Source organism: Falco rusticolus, chromosome 9 (assembly GCF_015220075.1).
Source record: "Falco rusticolus isolate bFalRus1 chromosome 9, bFalRus1.pri, whole genome shotgun sequence".
Classification (NCBI taxonomy): domain Eukaryota; kingdom Metazoa; phylum Chordata; class Aves; order Falconiformes; family Falconidae; genus Falco; species Falco rusticolus.
Window position 1 is genome coordinate 7131633 of NC_051195.1, and position 27917 is coordinate 7159549.

Sequence of the window (27917 nt, forward strand, 5' to 3'; positions counted from 1 at the left end):
GGACAGAAAGAGGCTTCAGTGAATGCAAATGCCTGTGCCTGACCAAAGCTGCAGGTTGCCCAAGTGTTTTTTCCGAAGTATCCAAGTCCCACAGTAGGTGCCATGGATTTTCAGAGGGACACAAGTCCCTGACTATGTCAGTTACTTTTAGTCTTACTTCAGCTCCTTCCAACCACCTTTGTCATTCCCTGTCTTGTTTGAAAGATTAAAGTTCGTCCCAGAAGGACCAGGACCAGACGTGGTCATGCAATACAGATGTGAACTAATAACAAACAGTCTCAGTTCAAGTTCTGGGCATTGGATCTGCTGCTGTTTTATGCTCACGGCATCGCTTTAGCCAAGTTCCTGTATTTCAGAGCAGCCAAGCTCCTCCCTACCAATTATTCAGATAGTGGCTCTTAAAATGAGAAAGAGCTTAGATGTTAGAAACCTGCTGTGCCTTCCAAGTTACCTTGGAAGGTTGTTGTGCAAATTAATTCTGTACTGATAACAGAGGAACTTTGTGGAGGAGGCGATACAGACCCCATGTAACAGGAACTAGCAGCAGTGGGTTTATTTTTATCCCTGCAGGCAACCCGGTGTGGGGGAGCAGGGTAAGATGATAGCGCAGCCTGGCAGTGCTGGTGGGGGGGCGGCTCTGTACGGTGTGCAGGGAAGGTCTGTGCGCCCCGGTGGGCGCAGCGCAGGGATGGGCAGCGGGCTGGTGCTTCTGCCGGGCTGTCACTCCCCAGCGTTGTCTTCCTGATGTCAGACCGATGGCATGACAATGTTTTGTGGTATTGCTTTTTCAGGCTGGCATTTTGAGTTCCGAGAATATTAAGCTGAAACAAAAGGATTTGTTTGTCTGCCTGGCTGTCAAAACAATATGAGCCTTTGTGCCCCTCTCTCCATAGGGTCACAAGAACAAGTAGGGAGGAATCGTTCACCTCCTGGAAAAATGTTCTATTTTGGGGAGCAGTTGTATGTGTGTTTCCATTAGTTTTGCTTTTGTTAAGTAAAAAGCACTAGCTGCTGAGATGTTTTGAGAGTGGCCAATGACATAGAGTGCTTTGGAGCCTGGACACATGGGGAACACAGCAGGGAGGTTCTTATTTTGGAAGAGGTAAGCACCTGCCCGCTGGAAAGTTGAATAGCTGCCTTGGGCTCCGAAAAGCAGATGTTTGCCATGTTATTGGTCATTTCTGAAAATCTTGGCTAAGCTGATGATGGTGCTTTGAACATGCAGAATCACTCCTGCTTCCCAGAGCCTTGCAAGCGTTCGGCCTGCCCTCGCACGGCGCGCAGGTCCTGCTTGTTGGCGGTCGGCTCCCGTGTGTGGTCACCCACTGGCCCCATGCCTTCGCAAAGCAACTGCACCAGCCCCAGAACATGACCCTGGGCAAAAAAAAAAATGAATTATCCCTTTATTTTTCATGTGTATTCTGAAAGTGGCAAAGGGCCAACCGAGAACAGTGCAAGGCACTCTTTGGATGCATGGTAAAAAGCAATTCCTATCCTTGAGAGCTGATGTTCTGGCTAGAAGCGACAAAGGCTTAGGTGGGAAAAAGGATGACACCCAAGCAGAATGAGCAAGGCTGTGGCCAAAAAAAATGCCACTGACCAGCTTCCAAGGTGGTGGGTTCTGTGGCACAAAGTATGGAGCTGTGGGAAGGATGAGAGCTGAAGTCCTGTTCAAGTGGGGCGGGGGTGGGAAGGGGGCGGGGGGGGGGGAAAGCTGCCTTTTTTTTTTTTTTTTTTAATCTTAAAAGGACTGAATTTGTTCCACAAGCACTGGGTAAAGAAAAGGAGATGGGAGAGAAGTGATAGATTTCTGGCCAGACCACACGAGAGGTACAGTTGGAAAAATCTGACACTTAAGTTTTCTAAGACTTGAAATCTTTATGGTAGTTTAAAAGAAAAGCTTTGAGTAAAGTTCTGCTTTAGAAGACTTCCCTCCCCCATTCCAACCTGGTGGACTGAAAGTTTTCCTCTTTGCTAGAAAATATGCTATTATTTGGAAAAGCTGGGTTTTTAACAATTGCATGGGAAGAATAAGTATATAATTATATAAGATTGTCCTAATGGACATTTGCAGCTGTACTGAGATGCTAACAGCATGCAGAAACCATTATGTTTCCAGTTGTTTGGCAAAAGTTAAGAAACCTTATATATATATATATATATTTTAAAGTTAACCGTAAAGTAAATCCAGATGGTTCTCTCTTGCACAGACAAGCAGGCTTCAAACTAGACATATAGCTGTAGCCCGGCTATAACTCGTTTTGATTACTGCAGATAGAGAGAGAAATGTTTTAAATGACTGTGCGCCCTCCTCGCGAAATGCTGCATGCCCTTTATGCTTGCTGAAGTCAACTGGCATTTACGCGGCACTACATAAAACTTGTTTGACAATACCTTGCGTGCAAGAGTGTCTGGTTGGGTGTTACTTGTTTGATTTCTTTTTATACTGAAGTATTGCTTAATGGCCCCCATCCGAGGCTGGGGCTCAGCTGCAGCAGGCACTGCAGACCCATAAAACGGAACGGACAGTTGCTACCCCGCGTAACCTACCCTGTGAGCTTGACTTTGTTCTTCTCTCTTCATCCCCTAATTAAGGATTACCAGAAACTATTGGTCACGTACTTAGTTTTGATTGATGTATTTGGAGTTTTATTCAGTTCTTTAATAGGCATCATCTGTTGCGTTCATCATGGCAGCTCACCGCCGGTTGTGCTAGCTTCTGTCAGCAGGGGAATCAGAATTATGTTGACTTGTGAGACCGTTCTGCAGATCAAATCAAAGGGGCAGCTTTGCTTCACAGGGCAAGGATTTTGGTGTCTGAGTGTTTTAAGTCAACACATTAAGAGCATTTCTGAAATTCTGAAAACGGGGGTAACTGAAAGGTCCATCAGAAATGATAGATTCATGGTACGTTACCTTTTATGCTGTTTTCTTTAGTCAATAAGGAAGTGTTCCTGTAGATAAGAGTTGATGCTTGTCCAAGTAGTGTGACAAATAGAAATACTGTTTTAGGAGCTTCTTAGGCAGCACTGTCAGGAGGGGAGCTTGGATTTGACCTGGTAGGGGTCACATTTACTGGCTGGTGCATCTCTTGCTACATCTCCGACAGGGCTAACAGCCCAGCAGCAGTGGCAGTGTTTGTAAGACAGTATTTGAGGCTAGGGATGAAGCAAGCTCCCTGGGGGCCCGGAAGGAGGGACCCCAGCCCTGGATGAGGTTCCCTGGGCGTGCGGGGGGAGGCTGGGGCCAGGGCTCTGAAAGGAGTTTTGTTCGCTGTTCTGTTTTTTCTCTTGCTGTCAGCAGAAAAAATGTTCTGGGAGATTGGTGTTGAAATAGAGTAGAGATCCCAAGGCACAGTAATGTGGAAAATAAGGGATGAGGGCTTTCTTGTAACCTCCCCTTACCGAAGGATGCCGGGAACAGGAGGAGCCTGGGGACCCAAACTGCTTCAGCCCCCCTCCCCCGGCCCCGTTTCTTACGCGGTGCTAAGGGGAAGCCCTCTGATAAGAGCACCTACCAGGGAAATCCTATACAGAGAGAGTCCTAGCCAGCAAGTACATCATTCGGGGCTGGGCAGGGCATCCTGAAGTGCTCCTGAGGTCCACAAAGCGGGCGCTTCCAACTGATCACAGCATTTAAACTGCCCTACGAAGACCATGGCATTGCCAACGGTCCAGGTGGGTTTGTCCCCCATATACCACAGTGTTGCACACAGGATTGCACTTAAATTCTTTTAACACAACACACTGGGAAACTGCCACAGTCCGTTTCTGCGCTTATTGTTCATTGGGATAAGAAAGTTTGGAGTTTGTTGTTTTTCTTCTTCCTCTCTATATCCCTAATAACATACTGCTGCAGAGATTCCAGAATCATGTGGTCCATCCTATTTCCTAAGCATAGCATATTAAAAAAAAAACCACAACCAAAACCAAAAACCAAAACCCCCAAAAAACCCAAAAATAATAGATACTTGGTATGTAAGTCTGAACAGAAAGTTTTGTCCAGACATGCTGAGAGCAGGTTTGAGGTCAGAGTAATCTCACGGTATGACGAGTGCCAAACCTAGACTTAAATAGAGCTGCGAGCCGGAGGCTGGATTGATGTTTGCTGTCCCCTTGGTCCAGGCGTCTGGCTGGCTGGCAGCGCAGCTCAGGAAACGCCGGCTGCCGTGCCGGTGCGTTGGTCCGGTCTGTGCCGCTGCCCACGGTCAGTAACAAATGCCTTAAAGGAAAGTACGTGGAATCTGTGCTCCCCACTTGTGGGATAAATTCTGTGCCCCACAGAAGAGCTGTTTCATCTCCCCACTCCACCTCCTTAGATAAAGCTTGGCTGGAAGCCTGAAGTTTTACAGCTTTTCCCAAACTATTTCTTTTCTTCCAATGTAGATTGTCTCTGGTGGTGGTTTTTCTTACTTATGTGACTACCTGATATTCTGTTTAACTCTTCTTTGCTCTTTGCCTCCAAGTGTTCTGATAATGAGTTCAACAGCCTAAATAATGATGATAACTATAACTTATAACATTAACTGGTTTGAAATATGTTCCCTTTTCATTTTTCCTCAGCAAGCTCGGGGGAAGTTTGCCCAACCGCTGCTCAGGTGCAGCTGTTCCGCCGTATTTGGAACATCTGGTCCTGTGGTACCATATGGCTATGACCCACCATCCTCCTAGAAGTAATCAAGTACACTTCATGTCATAAAACCCCACAACAGCAAAACAATGCCTCGTAATCCACCAGGAATGCTCCACGCCACCTCAGGGCAAGTGCCTTTTAATGGCTTTTTGCTCCGAGTTTGATCAGGTTCCAGACTCTTTTAAGCTGAGAACACCATAAATGTTGGAAATGAGGTACTCCATTTCAGGAAAAATACAAAAGCCAGACGGACTAGTTCTGTGAAGCAGAAATAGAGTTGTTGCACTGCGAGAGATAGCAAGACTGCCTTAATAGATGGCATTCAAGTGCAGCTGTTTATGGGTCTTAACTGGTGTTGGCCCACGCAAGGCATGCTTAGGAAGGAAGTCAGGGAAAGCTAACACATGCCTGGGGGCTTTGAAGTTGTTGTTATCATCCACATGCATAAGAACGGGAGATCCTCTCTAGTCCAGCAAGTACTGAGAAACGAATGAGTTTGGCTGGCGCATACATCAAAGGTCTTCACTTGTAATTTGCTTAAGAGATTAAAAATGAAATATGAGGGAATTATTGAGGAAGAGCAATCTGCTGGTTTTTTCCCCCTTGCAGCAGGAAAGAACAATTGAACATCTATCCTGACTGAAAGTGATTACTGAAGAGCTTTCTGACAACCTTGAGCAAAACAGCACTTGCATCTTAGTTTCACTGACATCAAATAAGCGTTTGATTTACCGAGACCCAATTGGACCTGTCCGGTGCCAAGGAGTGTCTCCGAGAGGCAAACAAACTTGATAGAGCTCTCTCTTTATGGAACCGCAATCTCTGAAGCAACGCGTTGCCAGACCGTGAAATGTGCTCTACATTTGAGCTACCAGAAATGTTTTACTTCAGAAATAAACTAACAAAACCTTGCGACAAACTCTTGAAGCTCGCTACTGTTCCCTTTCCTGTCAAACGTGATTTCTGCTGAGGTTCTTCAAGCGACTGCATAACCGCTGGGAAGGAGGCAGTATTGTCAAGTCACGGAGCCACGGCTGGACTAGAATATATGAAAGCTCGGTAACAGCTGTGATCATCTGGGACAAAAGTGACTATGAATGCTTTTGAGGTGGGAGAGGGAGAGAAGTGGCCTCCTGGAGCAGCTTCCAGTAGGAATGCAGAGTGTGGGAAAACCCTTGGTTTTAGGGGTTTGAGGAAAAATTGTGATGGATTTTTGAAAACGATCCAGAGATGTTGGCAGAGGTCTAGATCATGTAAGTCTTCCCATCCCGCGTCCCTTGTGGTTGCCAAGGTAGAGATCTTGTGGAATGACTTGGGGTCTCTGAATCAAGATCAGATACCGTAAGGAGCCTGGCCTTCTTTGGAGCCGGCACAGGAATTGGTGAGTGTTTGTCTACAACCCATATGACCCAAAATGGAAGATGCTGACTGCAGCTAATTTCCATGTTCACTTGGAAGGTTCTTTGATAGCGTAAAATTTGTATTACTTGCTGACTTGATATCCAGCATGGACTCTTAACACCTTTTCTCCTCTTCACCACGCAAACTCTTACTGAGTGTTCTTGGTCTGCATCATCTCACTTAGGCTGGGATTTTGCCTGCCCTTTTATGTTCCAAAATGGGACAGTCCTAAAAAACCTCTGGCTGTAACTTCGTTGTACAAAGACCAGCTCATCGGTCCAGCTCATTTATTGTTTTATATCATGGAGGAGCAAGGTGCAAGTAATAAAAACGAGCACGCCTTTCCCAGTTAGAATTAATCAGCTACATTTATGAGAGTTGCTGCTTTCAATTTTTATGCAGTGCTAAGATAGTCTCTTTCTGTGAAACCAGCCGGTCTCTCCCACACGTTTCAACCCATCCACATCAACACACTCACACTGAGAATTTTAAGGAAAGCTTTTAGCTTGACCCGTTGCTTTTCCATTAAGACTCCAAAGCACCCGCATTTCTCCAAGAATCCATTCAGCACGCTTTCTCCCAGCTGCTACAGATACTAATTTCAGTATAAATTATGGATTATGGAATTGGTCCCCTGCATTTTCCTAACCTGCAGACAGTGAAGTAACAATGAATTGTTTTAAAACAACACCAACACAGAGGGGTTTCGCGTGAGTGAAAATGAACTCAGAGCCACAACAGACCCGAGAACGTGGCCCTGTGCCAGAGGAGTGGAGGGGTGTCAGGAGACACCCTGCCACTAGGACGGGAGGGCTGGGGGACAGGACTGGCCACCAGGAGCCCCAGCTTGAGGGCTAAAACCATGGGAAAGCTAGATGGGTGGTCAGTGAGAGGGTTTTTAAAAATGTTTCCAGGAAAAGAGGACTTGGGGCTGGGATGCAGAACTGAGAGCTTTGAGAAAATGGAGCTATCAATAGGAGCTGCTGCCTATTGTGATTATAGCTCATTTACTATCAGAGAAGTAATATGTATAAACAGTGCATAAAATAACTGTTAAGCAGGTTTCTGAAATGTCTTGAATTTTTTAGTGATATGAATAAGCCTGGTGAGAGAGAGAACTATGCTGCGCACCAGAGATAAGTCAATAGGTAAAACCTGTACTTACTTATCTCTTTAAAAGGGGGGGGGGGGGGGGGGGGGCGTGGACACGACACAGGACAACCTAAAGAAAGGAAAACTTGAAAGTAGAATACATCAAATATTGTTTCCTTGGAAACAAAAAGGAAGATTACATCACAGGGTTCAAGCCTATAAATAGAAACCTAGCAGTGCAGATGCGGGAGAGACTCTTGCTCCTAGAGGGAGAATGTAGAAGTGACGATGACCTCCCTTTAGACGCTGCTGTCACAATGCAGTCAGCACAACCTGATCTTGAGCATCAGCAGTAAATTTAGCTGATGGTATATGACAGTCTTCTCTCAATTAGCTGTAGCATTCAGCTCGGGGAACTGGTTCTGTTGGTGAGAAGAGGTACAATTTTCAGGCTGCTATAAATACCATCGGTGTCTCCAGAGCCCTGCTATGCTGCAGTGGCAGAAATTACTGAAAGTCTTCAGCCTGAACTCTAAATCCTCCGGGCAGCCATGACAGGACAGTGAAAACCTCCAGCCCATATTTAGTGTTTGTAAAAAATGACATGGGTGAAGCATCACCACGTGCTGTGGGGGAGTTGAGCCTGTGAACCAGATGAGCTGCGGCTCGCAGGAGTGACTCGGGGTGCTGGTCCCCCCGTGGTCCCGCTATGTCCTGCCCCCTCCTCGCCCTTTTTAGCCCCCCCGCAGTCATGCAGCAGTTGTGCTCGGGGCCAAAGCATCCCTCTGCCTCCGTGGGGGTGAGCAGTAGCATCTGAGGAAGGTGTGAAGGCCAGCGCAGAGGGATGGTGATTTGGGACACACCAGGCTGCTGGTGGCTCCAGCCGCTGCCAGCTCGTGCTGCCGCCTGCGCTGTGGGACCTGGCTCTTGTGTCCCGCTAGGGCAAAGCGCGGGTTGCAAGTGCGTTCTGTTTCCTGGTGCTGTGGAGTATTTGCAACATTAGTTATTAAACCAAGCAATGATGTTCTCATCTTTGTAGGTGGGTTCCATTGTGGTTCATCTTTTAACCTTTGCTTTTCAGTGACGTGCAACTTTCTCTCTGCTTTTACAGCCAGACTCTCATCTGAGCATGTGTATACAAGACTGCTCAAAGGATAGCTTCAGCATCAGGCAATTCGTGCCTCTTGTGGGCTAGTGTAGCTAAATCTTCCTTCGAAAGACTGAAACCTTGTATAAATCGTATTATTATATGGTCTTTCCAAGTGTTTAAAAAAATATGAAATAAATAAATTGATTGGTTATGGCTCTGCTAGGAAACAATCCCCTTCAAACTGAGACACAGATTTGTTCCCATCAGTTTGTATGCGATAACACAGGGCCTGGTCAAATTTCCACTTTCTGATGGGAATCGTCCTGGTTTAAGTAGGGATCTTAGTGTGGCTGACAGTTCACAAAGGGCCGTTCCTTCCCAAAGCTGACAGAGCAGGGCTTGGAGCTGCTGCGAAGTGATTTGTTAAATGTCCCAATGTCATGGATGTCGATGATGCCGTAATATATCTCTCTGTATACATCCTTCCCTGGCACTGCTTGTTTTAAGGCATAGCCGAGCAAATGGAACAGCATGTGTTCCCAGCTGCTTTAGCCCTAGGACATGGCTGTGGCGTACCAGGTGGCAGCACTCTAGCTCTCCTAGCTTTTTCCGTGTCTCATAACATGGTACACACTCCTAAATCTACCAGAGAATCTCAGCTTTTCCTGGCAGGGGAGAGGAGAAGGAATGTAAGTTTATTGCCCTTGTCAAGAAAATCATGAAAACAATGAACCCTAAGACAAATAATAATAATAAAATCCCACGCTTTGTAAAGATACTCTCACAATGGGGAAGGGGCTGTGTGATACGGGAGTTCTGAACATCTGGAGCTGGCAGAAATACAGTTCTTGCTAAGGTAGATACAGGGGTCATTTGTATGCGTGTCTGAGACTAACTGTGATTCTGGATCCAAGGTTGCGATTACCATAATAAACTTTAAGATCCCAGATCTCTTAAGTGTCTAGTGCGAAGGGAAATCTGGATAAGATTTGAACCTTGTAGTCTGTGTCAATCTTCACTTTAATTTTATGTTTTAAGATGAAAGAATTGGAAGGGATTTGGCATACTTCTTTTCATGGGAAAAGTGGTTGGGGTGGGGAGGGGATCCTGATATCATGGCGCTTTCTTGGACTCGCTTGGGTTTGCTGCTGTCATCTCTCATCTCTGAGTCATTGTGCCCGCACAATTTGCTTTTTTTTCCCCAAAATGTCTGTTCCACATTGTGAGCTGATACTCCATGGATATTCTGCCAGTACAGTCACAGCAGCGCTCTTGGAGTACATTGCATGGGCTAACTACTAGAATATAAAGATTTTGTAGCTTCCCAGGATTATTTTTTTTCCTAGTTGCCCTAAACTTGTTTTTTTTTATTTTTTAGCAAGCCAGCACCTTTATTGGCAGGCAGGCAATTCTGAGCTTTGGGATGGCTGTTGGTAGCATGACTAGCTTGAAAAAGATGTGTTAGTATTTGTCTGTTGGAATGCTTTAGGATGACTGGTCAGCCGGACTGCTGGGGCACTGATATTTGACATCTGACTAGAAGGATCCGGGACAGCAGAAACCCAGGTAAGCTGACATATGTCTGATGCCAAGCAGAATGGGTTAGAAACTGTAGGACTTGCTGGAGGTTACAGTGATCATAAAATCAGGATGTAACCACATGGAGGCACAAGTGAGTCTAGTGTTGGGTTTGGTGGTTTTTTTTTTTCTTCCGTGAAAGTGTACAGTAGGAAAAGGCATCAGATGAATTGAAGTATTGCATGAATTGATGGAAAGTGACTTTGGTAGTAAAAATGTAAATATTCCTCTCTGTTATTGCCTTCTCCCAAGCACTCCCTACCTCCCTACAGAGCATCATACAGCTATTCTGCTTGATCAGATGGGCTGTTTAAATTAAAGCCACCCTGTAAGACTAATATGCATGCCAGGACTGTTTTCCTTGGTACAGTTTTCATTTCTTGTTGTATGATGTCACCTTTGATTAATTCAAATATGTAGGAAATGGAAAAAGACGGTCAGTCTGATTTTTAATCAGTTGTGTGTTCCAGTCGGGTATCAGCTAATTACATGCAGGCAATTAACAGTCGCGTCTGAGAAATGTGTTGCTTAGTTTTCAGATGCGCAGAGCGTGCAAGGCTGGGCTTTCCCCTGGACAGCTGAGGAGGAGGAGGAGGAGGCAGCGGAGAAGGGCCATCTCCCCGGGCTGGCTGGCGGTGCTTGGTCCCACCAGCCAGGACCTGCTGCACAGCCTCTACCAGCAGCCAACCACTGCCTGGCGGGGGGGGGGTGGGGGGGTGGGCAGCGTTTCTTCCCTAGTGGAGATTTTTCTTCTGCAACACCCTTGTCCAGGCAACATCTTCTGCCTGTTATGTCTTGACATCATCTTGTCGTTGGCCGTGGTAGAGACTGAACCCTTTAGAAATGTCCCGTGCCTGAGCGACCTGGTTCAATCACACGTGGCGGTATCTCCAGGTGTGATCATAGCTACAGGAATTGTGTGGCTGGTTGGTCGTTCTATGTGCACGCGCAGAGGGTTAGAAATGCGAATCAATGAATAGAACAGGGAGTAAAAAGTAATTTTAATTTTCCAAATACCCTTAGTTTGAATAGCCTCTGATAAAATGCTGTTTTCCTCTTGTGAGAATGGCAAAGAAAAGTGTCTTTGAGTCCAGCCCTGGGATCCTGCTGTGTCTCTCTTGTGAATGAGTAATGAAAAGTGGCCATTCATTGCTGAATGATTATGTTTCCCCTTGAATGGAGGGGGGCGGGGGGAACCCTCCAAAATCCAAGTCTTCTATGAGTCCAGCAGACTAAAAGCATCAGGAAACCTCTGGAGGGAAGTAAAAAGTTATGAATGGAGAATAAAATATTGGTGCGGAGCGCAAGGGCTGTTGTGTATAAAGAGCAGATGGGAAAATGTTGAGTTTGAAGTTTAAAAGACAAGAATCTGAATCTCATTCAGCTGAGCAGGGGGAAGTGGTTTGGGTTTCCTTTCCTTGGAGGTTGGCTCCATTTGATGAATTGTCGAGATGTGCTATAAATGTTTAAGATTTATAGGAGAGGCTCCAAGTAATACTAATGAGCAGCTAAAAATAGATATGATAGGAAAATATAAACTGACAAACAGATCATCCAGCATAACAATAACTTCATAATCACGCAACTGTTGCCAACTGAAGATGGGAGACATGGCATGAAAATGAGCTTTTGTTTTTCACATCTGAAAGTTAAAGGAGTCAGAGTGGAAACAGATGTTCTCCAAAACAATGTGTCAGAATAACTCTGGTAACAGCCAATTGTCACCAGAGCTGAGCAAATAATTCCTTGCTCGCTCTTTGCTGGCTGATGGCTTTCCAATGATGGGTGGGGTTTTTGTAAAGAACTGATGGATGTATGTATGTACGTATTTATTTATTTATTGCAAGCAGCCTAATTGGTTTTGGTGCAAAAATTGCCAGTGTCTCCTTTATTACAGTTCTGTGCTTCTCGGGTTTGGGGAGTTTTCCTCTAAGAGCTGTTGGTCCTCCAAAAGCATTCTCAAGGGCTTTGATGATTCATTCTGGTTGTAAATTTTTGAGACTGTTTAAGTTGTTGATATTTAATATTAGATTAATTGATGAATTATTATTGAATTAGGAGGAATTAGTTGAATTAGATGCTTTCTTTTCATAGAAAGGGATTTGTAGAGCAGCAGCTGGCTTTCAGAAGAGTTTTGCACTGGGAGTAACCACAAGGGTAGATGTTGTCTACTCCAGCAGCAGAGTCGTTGAGCTTTCATGTTTAGGGTCTGCTGCTGACCACCTAGAGAAGGGAAGCGTTCAAGTCCATTGGTGATATGTGGATGGACTGAAGGTTCAAAGGTCCTTTATGCTGCTATGGGTCTTGGTCTGTGCTGAGTGCGCTGAAAGATCTTTGTGGTCATGGGTGATTGGCAACTAGCAGGATCAGGTTGGAGCAACTGGAAGACCATACCCTTTGACAAGTAGCATTTTGCGTGATGGGAGGCTCTCTCCACATCATGGGAATCAGAAGTTTAAGCTGAATCCCAGACCTGCTTTTGAATTTTACCTGGATGTTTTTGTCAGTTGGCTGAATTTTTGCTTGCAGGTTTTCTATCTGTACTACTGCAAAAATATTCTTATTTGCAATAGTATTTCCGTTAGGAGATGCTTTGTCTTCAGGGTAACTTCTCTGAGGGTGGTTTCAAAAGTTAGTCTCTGGAGAGTACTGTGTCTTGTGTTGCAGTTTTCAAATGCCCCTTTATGAAGTAAAGTAAAAAATGTTCTTCTTTTTCTGGTACTATTTTTGCCCTGACTTGGCACCTTCTGACTGTCTCAAAAGTGGGCAGAGTCGTGTCGGTGTACTCAAGGACTCAATGAAGATGATGTGGGCTTCACTGTAATTTAGTGACCAAGTGAGAAAACACTAGATGGGACACAGCACGGCAACGTCGGGGAAGTTGCTCCTTGACAGGGTGGAGAATGGCTATCGGCACAGCAGGAAGGAGAAGGATGAATTTTTAGAGGGTGGTACAGGCATAAGGTTGCTTGAACAGCCAGGGTTGTTGAGCATGAAGATGATGGAAGGATGTTGTGGAGGCAGAGGCAGGAGGAGGAGGAGAGACAGAGCCAGATCCTCAGCTAACATCGCTGGGTATTTTTGGGAGTGCTTTCTGTATGTAAACAGCGGAGGTTGCAGGAGCCAGCGGTGAGGGGGAGCGGGGTAACTCAATGATACTTGTACTGCAAATAGTACCTTGCAAAGAGCGAATTGTGTGACTTTATTAAACTGCAGCCTCCTGCAACAGATCAGGGGTCTAGTTTCTAAGCAAAATAACTAGCCTAAAGAAACCTTAACTGTTGAAAGCCTCACAGGCCCTAGATTCCTGTTTGACTTGGCTCCAGGAGCTGCATAGACTCTGAACCTTTGACTACGGAGTAAATTTGCAAAGCACAAGCTGTTTTGAAGCCCTTCTCCTCCACAGTAACACATAGCTCAGCCTTGTCCTGGGGTCAAAAAATAATGAGAGGAGGATAATGTCTGGCAAGTGGACTTTTGATGGGGCTTTGCAGTTCTGGAGGGGCTGGCAGAAGCTGGGCAGATCTGATCTAGACATCAGGGAGATGCAGGAGAAAGTCAGCGGGTCTTGGTGGGCAGTGCGAAGTTAAAGCAGAAGTGGGGGCCACTGGCTAAAGTGGAGCAGGCCCATGTAGTGCAGAACCAGGGGATCTGCCTGTGAGGCTGCTTGCCTCCATCCTGGCCTTCAGGTGCCATGCTTACTTAAGGCACTGTACCCAAAGAGCGGCCATGTGTACGCTGAAGGCCACGACACAAGAGCAAGGTGTGCTCTTGGAGGGTGGTCAACCTAGGCGTGTCTGGTGGCTTGGTGCTCCACCCTGACAAGTTGGAGTTGGTCACGCTTGGTTTTTCAGCTTTGTGGTGTTTTTTAGTATTATTATTTTTAATTTCTGTAAGAGAAAAATGGCAAAAGCTATGAATTAAGAAGATCCTGAAGGAGGGCCATCATTGCTGTGGCAACCCCAAAGCTACCTGTGCAAGGAGGAATTAATGCACCTGCAAGAAAAAGGCTGACGCTCTAGCTGTTGCCGCTACAGGTGGTGTGTACCTGGGTACTATCTTGGCTATCATTTCTTTCCATGGGAAACCTGTCCTTGACATCATCTCTTCCTATGCAACTTGCTGAAAATTTCTGTCCTCTTTTCCCTTGGCTCCTTGCAGAGCAGATTTATGGTCGCACTTTCCTTCTACAAATAAAACCCTAAGTGCAAATCCAAAGGATAAATAACACAGCACAGACATGCCTGCAGCAATATTCTCTGTATTTATCATTGCTGAAAGTCTGGGAGGAAAAGCTGGTGAAGGCAAGATATCTTATGTGAGAAAACTATTCTCATGCTTTCATGCCAGTTCTGGAGGCTGGAGAGCAGTCCTGTCGTGCTGTTCCCCAAGCATCCTGCTGCAGCTCAGGCAGGCTGCCGGCACCTGTCTGCGAGAAGGGGCTAAGGCACTCGCCCTCCCTCGCGAGCGTACTGGGTGGGCAGTACACCAGCTCCACCATGCTGGCGGGTGCTCCTTCATAAGCGCGTGGGATGGATAAATAAACCTCAGTGTTTGCTCTGCTCAGGGTAAAGAAGTAGGCACAGAAAAGATGGTAGCAGTAACGCTGCTCTGTCCATTAATATGTCTGAATCTGCCATTCCAATCGCTCCCGCCGTGCCTGCAGTTCAACTGATGCGGCTTTTGGCAGGTGAGACGTGGCGGGGGCGCTGGGCAGACAGGAGTGCGACTGGGGCTGCGGAGGCGCTGACCTGCAGGGCAGTGCATGGGGCTGCGGAGCCCCAATCTGGCAGCAGCCAAATCGCCAGCTGCGCGCTGGGACCAAATGCCTTTGTGATAGCGAGGGTGGCTGTGGTGAGAAGCTATTTCTTCTGGGGCCAAGCTGGTGGCTTGCGCAGCCAGCGACTCTGGATCTTGAAAATGTAGCACGAGGTGTATCTGGAACCACCCCCAATATTGTTTCATTTTCTTTGCCTTCAATTCCAACTGTAGTTTTAAGCCCAGGGGCCATAAGCCACCTCAGTGCATCGCGTGTGGGTCGGAGATTAGGACTCTCATCAGCTATGGAGCCTGCGCCTCTGCCTGGCCACCTCCGCGATGCTGCAGCCCTTGCGTAGAGGGAAGGTCATGGTGGGCTCAGGGTAGGGTGGAGAAATGGCGAGGAGATGGGGGGACCTGCCTCCCCCTGGCTGAACCTCACAGCGATGCAAAGCGCTGGAACCAGCTCAGGCTGCTCTAGAAAGGGATTTTTTTTTTTTTTTTTTCCCTCTGGGGTTGGGTAGCTACTTTATTATCTTTGGGTCAGTGTTTTTGATCTGTTGTTCTTCTTTGTTTGGCTGGATTTTTTTCCAGCTTCCACTACACACCTGTAAGGGTGCCGTCCAGCAGCAGCCCTGCTCTGCCAGTGCCCTGACTCCCGGCGGGTGGCAGCTCCAGCCAGATTTACTGCTCCCAGCTGCAAGTCATGCCTGGCAGGGAACCTGTGGCTCTCCCTGGCCGGCTGAAGCAGCCCTGCAGTGGCCAACAGGCCTCAGCTGGGGTAAATTTAGGCTCAGTCACTCTGAGAAGTTGTTAGCTTTAAACTCTACCCTGCAACCACAGATGTTTCCAGACGCGCAGATTGCTGGGAATTATGACCTGTCCTGATGGGCTCCGTGCGTGGGGATTTTGGACCATTGCTTCATACGCCCCTTGTGCTTTAACACAGTGCCATTTGGCTTGGCATGGGCTGAGGTACAGAGACTGGGAGTGGTTCGTAAGGCAACTGAAAAGACCACTCACAAAACAGTTTCGGCGTGGTCTGCAATAAAAAACGATCCCCAGACAGACCAAGGTGGAGGAGACCCGAGTGCCAGGAGTGGTTCAGCCACCGCGCTCACTGAAATCTAATCTCCTTGCGGCGGCAGCCAGTAAGAGGCCTGCGAAAGCTATAACTTTGGTGATTTTTCCATCATTAGCCATGACCTCCCTTCTGGCCGTTTACTCCAGTCTCAAAGGATGGGACCATTTCTGGAGGGAAGACCCATCCCTCTGTTCCCTGGGAGGAAATTAGTCTGCAGCATCGCTTGTGCTTAACTTACTATGTTTATAAAAGTGGAAGCACCACCTGAATTTTTCTGTAGGCTCTGCAGGGAAATCACGTTTCCATATTGCGTTATGAGAAATGCAGTGGAAGTGTGCTATGCTCAGTTAATTTTTTTTAATGTATGGAGGCAAAAGAAAATTCAGTTCAGAATGGGTGTATGCTTCTCTCTTTCTATTCAACATCCATAGTGCTATAAATACAAACTGCAGGGTACTTTCAGAACTGCAAGCCTTTAAGACCTCTCAAGGGAGAACATCACACCAAATTAATCTGCCGTCAAGTGGAAATTCTATATTGTTTGCATTTGCCAATGTTCTGTATGTGGCTGTAATTGCACCGAAGCAAATATCTGCTTCGAGTTCTTCACAAGATTAAATGTGGCCAATTGGGCGTAAAAGAGTAATCGAAATGCAGAGCTGCTGCTTTGGATTTGTTGGAGGCATTGCTCATTTTTGCTCTGACACGATGACACCAGGTTCTGGCTTTCCGTTAAAACAGGGAAATGTGGGGAATGCGATTTGGAGCATCGGGTTGCAAGCCAAGAGGAGGACGTTTCTGCCTGGCGCTGCTGCCGCCCTGCAGTGCACCAGTGGGCAGGGTGCCCCGAGTGTGCCCCTCGCTTTATGCGTGCAAGGGGATGGCTGCCTTCCCTCTGGCCAGCCGTGAGGCTGCCCGTGGCTGCGCCCCAGGGTGCGGCACCCAGCTGTGACCTCCAGTATTGGCTCCTGAGGGTTTCATGGTCTTTTGAAGTTCTGAGTATTTGCCATGGATTCAAAACTAAAAGGACGTGTGAAGGTCCCAGCGAGAGCCTCCACAGCTCGTACCAGCGGGAGCCCAAGGTCTGAGCTGGATCCTGACTGGTGTCACCATGTCAGACCAAAGGAACATGTCAGCTTGCAAAACCTGGAGTCTCACCCTAAGCCAGCTGGATGTGAAATGTTAAAGATTTGCTTAAAAACCTCATGGTTTCTTTTGCTTTTTACTAGTTTAGCCTTTTTCCCTCTTGCCATATAAATGAAATTATAAGCAAGTAAAAAGTCTTTTTTCGAGTTGACTGTGCTGCCTTTTAATTCTGCGTGAAAACCCAAGTGCTCCCTGTGCCCTGCCCAACAGGTAGTTAAATAAACAGGCCCAGGTGGGCAAAACTGGCAGTTTGAATCCTTCTTTATTTCATTTTCTTTCCAATTAGCGGGCTTATCCAAAAAACACACACTGAACTCCTACCAGCTTGCTCATGCTCAGCCATTTCCCAAGGAACTTCTCGGTGCAGCTAGAAAGCAGTCCTGACGGCATCCTTGCACTGCCTTCAGTGAGGGCAGCATCCCTCGGTCCGGTGCCGGGAGAGATGCCCCCTTGGCACTAGCAAGCCTCTGCTCCTCTGCCTTTCCCCCTTCCTAGCTGAAGGTCCAGCTCCCGAAGCTGCTTGAGGAAGCCAGAGTTGGGGCAGATGCCCCTGCGTGAGCGCACAGTCTGAATCGCGTCAGCGAGGGACATTTCTTCACAGATCATTAAGAAAGCGAGGACAAGAGTTGCAGATCGACTGATTCCCATTGCACAGTGAACTAGTACTTTGCCTGGAAAAAGGAGAGACAAGCAATTATGCCAGGAGGCCAAATGGTGGGGTTGATCGTGCTGGAGCAGAGATGGAAGGGTGCCGATGCTGGAGCTCAGCAAGCAGGTGTGCTCAGCCCTGTGGAGCAGACCTGGTGTAGTGCTGTTTGGGGAACCGTGGGGTTTTTAATGGCTGAGGAACAGAAAATTCGTAATTGTTTTCCAAGGTCCATGATTGCTTGTTTAGGCTTAACTGTAAGCCTAACTTAGCCCTCCCGCCCGGCCTGCCATCCCCGGTGTCCCTGCTTGCTCATGTGTGGCTTTGGGAACGATGTACTTGCTGGCAAAGCTTCAAGTCGTCATACTTGAAGGCCACGCTCTGGGAAGCAGCCTTGACAGGTCGGTTACTACCCGAGGGCCTGGAAAACGGGGATTTCAAATGTACAATGCTCAGGAGTGCTTGCTGCTATTACAGGAACACTCCTGGTTTTCCACAAGCTCTTTTTTCCTCGTTGCTTAGGGCAGTAATGCATTCTGAGGGTGCTAACTGCTGCCCAGACCTTGTTGGAAGTGTATGAGAACACGCTGTTACCATTAAGAGCAGCTCCTCTTTGCATTTGCCATTTGCACCAGCTTCCTTAGGTCTTTTTTATTTCTGTAGCCTACCCTGTACATCTATAGTCAGTGTCCTTCCCTAATGCCTTTGTCTTCCCATCTGTACTAGGTGACCACTAGAAAAAACAATTTATGAAATGGTTTTAGTTCCCCAGAGGTTTCAATGAGAGGTGTGCATCTTCATTAAAGGATTCTTAAATTAAAAAGAGTTATATCATGAGTCCTTCCACACTGTAAGTAAGCCTCTGGGAGGACCTGCCAGGGATCCAGGAGTATAGCTCCCTCCTCTCCTCTGCTCTGCTTTTGGTTTTGCTGCTGTGATCCCTAATGGAAGCAGCCTGAGAAACACAAATCTGTATCATGAGTGCTTCCTGGGTTTCTAGGGTGTGTCTCTGACCCATGCTGGAAGGAGAAAAACATTTCCCTTAAACAGTCTTCTGTGACATTAAAGGAAATCTTGTCAAAAGGATTGCTTTTGGATGGAAAAAAATTAGGTTTGTAGTTCTTTCCCTCTGGATGTGAACAAAGAGCTCATCGGGAACCTGAAAACCTGCACCTTGTAAATACCATGAAGTGCTTCAACAGGTAGTTAAATGGTATGATTCGATGAGAATTTTTTAATTGGAAAAAATCTGCTGTTGTTCTATACGACTATAGCCATGCCTGAAAATTTTCAAACTCTCTTGTCCTTTGTTGCACCCAGATCTAGTCTTTTCTAGAAACCATGGCTCAGCAATTGGGCGTTATTAAAGTGACCAGTGATCAGAATCAGATTTGAACTTCTGATCGCCTGATGGGCAGCTCTGTCTCCCATTAAGGCAGCTGAAAAAAATGTCGTCTTCACTGGAAATGTATTCACAAGTTTAAAACAAAATATTTCCTTCATACTTTTTTTAATTTTTTTTTAGACTTTCACATTTGTCGCCTGTTGCTTACTAATTGTATAGCTGTACAAATTTCTATTCAGAAAAAGAGGAAAATTAGTAAAAGCAATCCCTTGTTGCTGCTTTTTTTCCCTTTGGAGATGGAATAAACTATCTCAGATGCTGTAAAAATGTAAGGAGGGGTAGAAAGAATGGACAGCTTCTCAGGGCTAGCTCCTTGTTTTGTTTGTGCTTGCAGCATCTTAATTTCTCTATTACCAGGGAAGGAGACAAAAATACCCTTGCTGGATGACGAGCCTAGATCCAGCCAAACCCCTCGGTCTGATTGCCCCCATCTCCCTGGGTGTTAATTCCGGGTACTTTGTGCACAGCTTTTACTCTTAAATCCCATTTTGTTTGTGACAGAATATTTATTCAGCAGCCGTTCCACTTCTGACTAACGATGATGGCATAGCCACGTGCTCGGGTAGTGCGAGCATGTGTTGTAAGAACCTGCTCTGGCCGACTGGTGGGGAGAAGTGTTGGATTCCACAGTCAATGTGACACAGCCACCTTGCGTTATCCTGGCATGAGAAATCTGAGCTCAGCCCTAAAGATAGACCTGTCTTCAGTAGAAATAAAGGGACAAATATAGTCTCCAGGGAAGTGGTGAAAACAGCTCTGGTGACAGCAGACTTGGACCGGGCATCGAAACCTTTGGGGGAAGGAAAAGGCTTTTCCAACGCAATGTCAGTTTTGCAGCGTTAGAGGACCACGTGATTTCTGCTGTGTTTTCCCCTTCAGATACAGAATTTACTGAGCTACCGATGCCGTTATTCAAGCTCAGTTGCATCTATCTGTCAATTCCATTAACTCCATGGGGATTCTTGGAAGTGAAGTCCTACTTTTTATCAGAATATGGAGAAACGCTTCGCACCCTTGCTTAAATGATAATGCTAATTTAATTTTCACTAGACTTTATTTTTCCCATGTGCTGCACTATCCATAGCCTTCACGCCAGCCTTGTGGGACATGTATGCTGTATTATCCTCCCCAGAGGAGGCACTTCAGACCCAAATAACCCAGGTCTGAGACTTGCAGAGGGAACGTAAGGGAGTCAGCAGCGCAATTTCTCTTTGAGAAATACCGTGAATAGGGCTAAGTCCAAAAGGTCTTTGGAAAAACCCATGCTTCAGCAGTTTGCAGTAGGCCTAATGAAACAGTGGCAGGGACTGGGGACATCCAGACTCACTCACCCAATGCACACCCTATGTAACAGCAGCCAAAGAACAGCATATGCTGGAAAATTCTCTTGGAACTTAACCACTTTTTTAAAAAAAATTTCTTTCTTTTCGTGAAGACTTCTAAGCTACCAGCACTGTACGACTAAAAGAAAAAAAAATTATATTTATGGTTTCAACTGCACCAGGACGGGGAAAAATAAAATAATTTAAAAAAAAAAAAAAAAGATGCCATTGATGGTAGATTTGATTTTGAACCACTAAATATTTTTAAATTCAATCCAAAGTTGGCCAGAAGTTGGATAGGGGGCAGGAGATTTGCTGCTCTGAACCTAGTTTTTGTAAAAGTGTTCTTGGTTCTGTTTTTCTTCCACCCAGGTAGAGCCTATCACCTTGGAAAATGCTCAGCCCCACCTGCAGTCCGGAACTGCAGACCGAGGTGAGCACAGGTATGGACGCTGCCGTTAGATATTGCTGCCTGACGTGGTTTCGTTGGGGGCACAGAAAGCAGAACAAATTCCACACTCCCGCTTGCTCAGGCTGGCTCTCTATCATTTTATATAGAATTGTGACCAAGAGCAGGAGCACAGTGAATTTTCCACCCTGCTTTTCTGCACTTCAGAAGAGTCCTCCTAGATCAGCAACTAGCTTGAGAAGGTGTCTCAGCAAAAAAATGGACAAGTACCAACTATTGACCTTGGACCTAATCTGCATGGCGCTCCGATACACTTGTTCCCATGAGGATGCAGGTATATTATCTCTCTTATGCGTGCATTATCTGTTCTGCATTGTTAGCCTTTGTTTCACCATGCACAGAGGTTATGGTTATGATAAATGCTGGTATGCTGACAATGAAATGACTGTTTGTTGTAGATAAATCAGTCATGTGAAATGACTTAATTAACGTAAAATTGCTCTAATGAAAGCAGATTTAAATTTACTATGTGATTATTTGTAGCAGGCAAATTGAACGTTAAACTTGAGTCAGGAGACAAAAGCTGTGTTGCTGTTTGGGTCTGTTCGCAGGCGCAGACCCCTGTCTTTTAGCAGTAAATGGGTTAAGTGACACTGAGCCCACCACGATACACTGCACTCGCCTAGCACGTGAAGCACCCGCACCGCGTGGGCTGGCTGCCGTGGGTTTGATAACAGCGCACTGCATCAGCCTCTGACTGGAGGACGGAGCCTCTGCACCGTCCCAGCACGGAGCTGGGATTCCTGGGTGGCTGCTGGACCACAGCCTGGGAAAGCACGGCCACGGAGGCTGTTGTGGTGCGTACCCTGTCATGGGGTGGGCAAGGAGCTTATCACCAGCTCTTCTGTGCCACAGAATCCGTGCCACAAGCCAACATACTGCAACGCTGCCTTCCCTGCCCCCATTTGTTTTTACATCCAGTGCAAAGAGAAGTTGGACTGATCCCACATTAGAGGGCCGTGTTGCAGCCTTCTCTCTGAGCGTGTAACAAGATCCCTTGGGAATAATGGGATTAACTGAGGAGAAGTGGGGGCACTTAGCTTCTGGCATTATTAAATCTTGCAATCCTTATTTGAAATGTTGCACCGCACATCTCAAGCTACTTTTTGCAGAGGCAGACAATAACTGTCATCTGGCTGGGATTTGTGCAGAACAATAACACTTGGTTTTTAACAACGGATTATGGATATTATAACCAGCTCATGCCTGCTGTAACTCTACTGACATCAAAGGGTTTGCACTAGGGATAAAGTTTGTACATTCAACTTTGTTAGCCAAATTCAAGTTGGGAAATTTGATGTTGTTGAACAAATCAGTCATTAAAATACATAATATCTTATTGTCCTTTTGCTACTCGTCATTAACTGAGCTAAATGTCCTGAACTAGCCCTTGATTTCTTGCAGGATGGATTCAATTTGGCTTAAGATCAGGCTCCAGATCCGTCATCCAGAGTGAACGCCCCAGCTCCCCTTGCTCCATTGAATCCAGCAGAATTATGCCGCTCACCAGGAGGAGAGCTCAGCTGGGCTAGTGGGCCCCAGGGGCTTTGCCACTCCACTGTGGTTTTCTCATCTCCTCTTAAGTTTTAGCCACAATCACGTAGCCAGGTGCAGAATCAGTTGTCCGTTTCTTGATTAATCAAGTGTCTATTTTGTCACAGCTGAAAATAGCAAGAAGCCTACAGAGAGCTGTAAATGGTGGCGCGTCCCTTCTTCCCACACCTCCTGGAATAGGTAAGGGTTGTCATCTGCCGGAGAGTGGGAGGCCAAAAACTGATGGATGTGATGCACCTGCAGCAGAGTCTAGAGCGAGGACCCTTCTCTCCTAAGTTAAGCCGCTTTCATCACTGCCGCCACCAAGGCAGCAGCAGGAGAGGGAGCCTAGCTTCTAATTTGCTCCAGTGAGTGGGAAAAGGGGAACGCCTTTGAGAGGAAGTCGACAGGTGACTTGAACCTCCTTGTTTTAAACCTGTTTGGAGGTCAATGAAAGGAGAAGCTCTCTGCTTGGGAACCTTTCTCTCTGCACAGCGTTAGTGCAATAGATTTTGTGGCATGCTTTCATCTGTGCTCTCAAGTTGTCTTTCTCTCCCTCTTCTGCTGGACTTTACCAAACCCTGCTGATTTACACTTAGGTTTGGCTGCATCCCAGAAAAATGCAAATTGTACAGATGGCCATGCAAAGGGGCAAGATTGATACTCAAAGTGTTGCCCGTTGAGCATGAGCGTGACGGAGAAGGCCAGTACTTCCCTGACACAGTGTTCCGTGCACTTCTTTGCAGAGTAAGGGGCAGGTTGTACATCTGCATGCTCTTGGCTGAGCCTTCCCAAACAGGTCTGTTACGTGGGCAAAGGAACAGCAGGGCTGTGCTGAAGGAAAAGCAGGGTTCATAAGATATTGCTTAAATGGCATGGCTGCACTAGTAGAGCATGTATTTCTTAATCTGTACAACCAAGATGATGAAGGAAGTCATGCAGGGTGTGATGCAGCTGCTGACTGCTGTGGCAGGAATAGCTCCCAACTAGAAGCATGTGAGTGCACACTCCCCTGCTTCCTTTTGTTCATGCTCTGGCATCAGGGTCTGAAGAAGTTGCCTTAAGAATAAATTCCTTACATCACCAAGGACATACTCTGTTCGGCTAAGGTAGAAATCCAAAATAAATCTGTCCATGCTTTTTTCTGGACTTCTGGTGTAAAGCATCAGAATTTTTCTTCAAGCATGATGGGAGTAACAGTTCTCACTTAATTCTAATGAGTATTTGATTCACAGTTTAAAATGTGTTTGTGCCTCATACAATCTTAACTTTGACTTATCCTCCCAGGTGAAAAAGATAATTCAATTCCATTTAAAAAAAAAAAGATGTTGAATTTGCTTGTAATAGTTAAGCAGCAGCCTTAAATGACTTCTCAATCAAACAGAAGTACCTCGTTACATCCTGAATTTAATATGAACAAGCTTCTTGTCACCTTCTATAAATTTTTGTTCAGCATCACTGGTTATAATAAATGCCAGTTTTTCCCTTCTTCTAAATGATGTGAGTAACAGTCCTCTCCCTGTCTCATCCCTGTATGGGTCATGGGTATTTAGCTGCTAAATTTCTGTACCTCAGGAAGTTGTGCTTCCAGAACATCTTGTTTATATATTTTTCTAAACTGTTGCACTTTCCTTAAAATGATGAATGTCAGCAGCAGCTGGAGTGTATATGATTGAATTTCACCTTGTCTCCATTCCCAGAACCCTGCTTCCATATGGAGTTCAGTAAAGCAATATCTAAAAGCATGGGAGAAGGGATAAATATGCCTTGAGTCCTAACTTGTTCTGCATTCATAACTTTCAGTATTTGGGCATGCATCTTGCAAAGCACTGCTTTTGTTTGCTTTTGTGGCCACCACAATTCATCTATTGTTTTTTGTCTTTTGTCAATTGATTTGGAACTTAAATTTAAAAATGCATGAAAAGATTTTTGGATGTTATCTTTCTCTGGAGCACCACCAGTAACAACTTCAATTGCAAATAGCATGTGCTGTAATAGAAATGGATGCAGATCCAAATTCCCCAAAGTGGTTTTGAAATCCAAACACAGCCCTCAGTTGCGCAAAGGCAAATAATTTCTAATGGGATGGGTCAAGCCCTCCAAACAGCAGTAAGCACTGAGGCGTCTAGGACAGAGGTCTGTTATTTTCAGTGACTGTGTCTCCTTTTTGTGGCTTGTATGGTGTGGGTCAGATCTACTAGCTGCATGTGATGAAGCCAGGTAGTTAGTGGTTTAGGACCCTCATTGATAATAGAGTTCACCGTGACGCAAGCAAAACAGTTTGCTGAGCGTGTAACTGTTCTCTTAATAAATCGCTTGCTTTTGAGTGGGCAGCTGTACAGTTGTGTGGCGCAGTGGAGACTTCCCTTTCTGAAGGTTTGTCCTTAATAGTAATGATCCCCCCGCTAGCCCCAGGCCTGTGGCATTGTACGTGGCCCATATTTCGTGAGTCCAAGGATTTTGGGGGTTATCTTCCTATTTCAAAGTTTAACTACGTCCAGCAACAGCCTGACATTATCTCCTGGCCGGTGGTGTTGCTTAGGTTTTAGACAGAATTCCTTCCCAGCAAGTTTTTCCTTATCTTGTGTTTGTAGGACTGGGCCAGACTGTAGCATTATAGTTGATTCTTCTTACTCAAGTATGATGCTTGCCCTTGTCTTTTTACCCCAGCCCAGCTTTTATTTTAAACCCCTTCGCTAATTAGAAAATATCAAGTGTATGTGCCTCCTCCCAGGTCAGTGTGTCCCTACAGGTAATAAAGATGACTTGCTATTTTGTCTCTTGCTGATGAATAGCACTAGGCGTAGGGAAAACCTCTTTAAAAGCCCGTTCAGCACATCCTTCCCTGTTTCAGGGGAACTCCCAGTTCCTGTGGGAGTTCAGGAGGCAGGCGTGATGCTACTTGGTTTGGGTACCTCCATCCTTACCCACATCTGCAGGTAGCCGCTTTATGCCAAAAACCATTTGATAACTTGCCCTACTTGGCTGCTACGCAGAAGATATGCAGCAGTCACAGATGGTCTGGTTACCTCTTGGGGAGTTCAGTGCTGCTCTTATGTATCGAGCAACGGGGTAGAAGTAAATGCTGAGATCAAAGTTGGGGTTGTCCTCTGCTTCTACTCCATAGTAATCCACAGGCAGGTCTTTGTAGAACTTGGGTCCAGTGTCGATGTGAAAGCGCCCGGCAGCAGCATTCACAACATGGGAGATGCCCATGTGGCGCAGCTGCGCTTTGTCACGAGCGACATACCTGGAAGAAGGACAGTGAGTTATATTCCCCTGCTGCGTTACAACGTGGCGTACAACATGCTGCTGGTGGTGGGGTTTGTTAAAACCACATGAAATTGTAGTGGCTGTTTTCTGACAGGTTGATCGGGTCCCAAGTGTCCACCAAAATGCTTCAAGACAGAAGTGACTCATTAAGAAACTGACTTTTACATGCCCTGCTTTTTTCTCCCAAACATCAGTTTGAGTTCTTCTCAACTGATAAAAAATAAAAAGGTGGTGGTGGTGGTGGTGATATTTCTGCACAAGCCAAGAGTTTTCTGGTTTGCTTTCTCACCAAGTCACCTTTGCTGAGCATCCATCGGTTCAGGGGACTGATGCCATCTGGCAGTGTGAGGAGAGAATGAGGCTGATACTGTTTTACCTAGCTCTGGCATGACTGCCTGCAGTACCGATGCCATGGCCCCACCAGGCTCTTGCAGCGTGGGACTCCTGTACTAATGTGGGAGGAGAAATCGAGAGGGGGAGTATTTTTTTGGATACTTAGGATGCCTGTTCTCTATGCTACAGCATCCAATGTACAGTTCAGCCTTGCTCAGCACTTAGACTTACTGCGAGGGGTCCCTGTATTAGTGCCTAGCTCACTTTTAAAGATAACTAGTGGAAGATTTGGGGGGAAATAGGGTGGGGGCTAAGAGTTGCATTAAGACCTTCAACCTTTCCCTCTCTCTTACAGGTCTCCCACGTAAAGGTTTGGCCAGACTTCATCCACATGTCCCGTGGGGTGAGTGCGTGTCCAGAGCATGCGCCGCAGCTCCTCCAGGGACGGCGTCCTGGCCCTGCTCTGGCTGCCAGGCATCCGGCTTGAGGCGCTTCTGATCCTGGGGCGCAGTAAGTCCCCGCTGCACAGCGAGTCCCAGGCCATCCTGAAAGGTGGAGGGCAGATGTTCACCACCAGCCAGAGACATTTCCAAGGTCGCCCTCTCTTCCTCTCACCTTCCCTTACCCCCTCACGAAGCTTGCCCACAATTTACAGCAGTAAGCTTTTTGGGGCAGACGCCATCTCTCTCTTGCCTACGTATATGCTTATCTCAGCAGAGGCCGTGACTGGACTTGGGAATGCCGTTGGAATCTGAACAGTGATGGTCCAGCGGCTCTCACAGTCCCATGTCATGGTTCAGACAACAGTTTCAAAGCCTGCACTCCTAAAATAAAGTTCTGTATTATTAGAGCAAATTGGAAGTGAAAGCTTTTGCAAACTGGAAGGCTCGGGGCCTCAGCAGGCTCATTTTGACCTGACTACTCAACCTTTCTTTCTAGGTATGTCAAACAGTCGATTAAAACTTCATGATTTTGGAAGATTTTTTTTCGTAGGCAGTGGGAAAGCTCATGCTACTGCCTGGAATTCTAGACGCTATTATATTACCGCAGTAAAACAGCCCAGCCCTTGATACGCCAGCACGAGAGTTCTGCTTTCGAACGGAAAAAGTTAATGCTACGGAAAAGGTATTGTGTAAATGTAGCTACTCACTGAGTGCAGAAACAAGTCACTGATGTGCTATGCTGAGCTTTTCCTTAACCATGTAACTAGAACTTCCTTATATATACTTATTCTGACTTATAATTTACTCAACAAACTGATCTGAGCCGAATAGAATTGGTCATTCAAAAATCTTATGCGCTGGTTAAACGCTCTTAATTGTCACCTTCAGCAGGGGGAACGCTGTAAGGAGTATTTTGGTTCTTTCCGATGGTTGTTACCAGCCATACTGGTTGTCCTCATGACAAATGCTCATAATAGAGAAAATCTGCGTGAGGAAGTTACAGTGATTCCAGCTGCCATTCATCTGAGCATTAACCTTTTTTTTATAATGGTTGTTTCATTTGCATTCCTCTCCCCTCTGCCCCTTCCAAGAACTATCCCATTTCTGTTCTTGACGTAAGTGCTCTAATTACAAGGAGAATCACTTTTTTAGGCAGCGGTTTATCTCTGGAATTACTCTGTTCCCATGTGGTACGTTACTTTTGAAACAGTGGTTCCTTGTGTTAGCTATAGATTTGAACTGTTGAGAGGCCTTTTTAAGAAGGAAATAGAAATTGTATTTTTACCAGAGTTCTTTTTTAAGAAAATATTAAATTTATATATTTATTTTTTTTCTGTGTTCTAAGAACTAGTCGAGCATCTGCATTACAGAGATATAAGGAAGCCTGTCAACTCATGCAGCTTTAGAATAGAAGCGTCTGTCTAGGGCATGCGTGAAGTTGTAGTTAATGACTCAGTCTTGCTTGGGCACTGCCTTACTGAATGTCGTTGCATAAATAATTTGAGGGGTGGCTTGGGGCAGAACGGTCTAGAACAGCAAACCTGAAATCTTCCGTCTTTCTGCTGAACTGTATCTGTATCGTTTACGAAGAGGTTGTATTCATGTTCAAGCACCTCCATTTACAAATTCATTCAAACACTAACTGTGGTGGAAGGGTTTCCTAGCTTCCCATCAAGGTACTTCCAGTAGCCCTAAGTTGCATTTTGCTGTCC

The 27917-nt window shown here is 46.0% G+C and overlaps 1 protein-coding gene across 1 annotated transcript; it reads right to left on the minus strand.

The window, feature by feature from the left end:
* Positions 1–17024: 17024 nt before the first annotated feature.
* LOC119153608 (dual specificity protein phosphatase 13-like) lies at positions 17025–26306 on the minus strand. The gene is made up of 3 exons (XM_037400261.1): positions 26116–26306; positions 25186–25406; positions 17025–17452 (listed from the first exon to the last, which is right to left on the minus strand). The coding sequence occupies exons 1-3, from the start codon at positions 26304–26306 to the stop codon at positions 17238–17240; spliced, it is 627 nt and encodes a 208-aa protein (XP_037256158.1). The 3' UTR covers positions 17025–17237.
* Between the last annotated feature and the right edge of the window lie 1611 nt (positions 26307–27917).

Coding starts and splice junctions, on each gene's coding strand:
- LOC119153608 (XM_037400261.1), bottom strand. CDS start 26,306: ATGGCCTGGGACTCGCTGTGCAGCGGGGACTTACTGCGCCCCAGGATC. Junction 25,407..26,115: donor AACCTTTACGTGGGAGACCT/GTAAGAGAGAGG, acceptor TCCTTCTTCCAG/GTATGTCGCTCGTGACAAAG. Junction 17,453..25,185: donor AGCACTGAACTCCCCAAGAG/GTAACCAGACCA, acceptor TCCTTTTTCCAG/GCAAAGTACTAGTTCACTGT.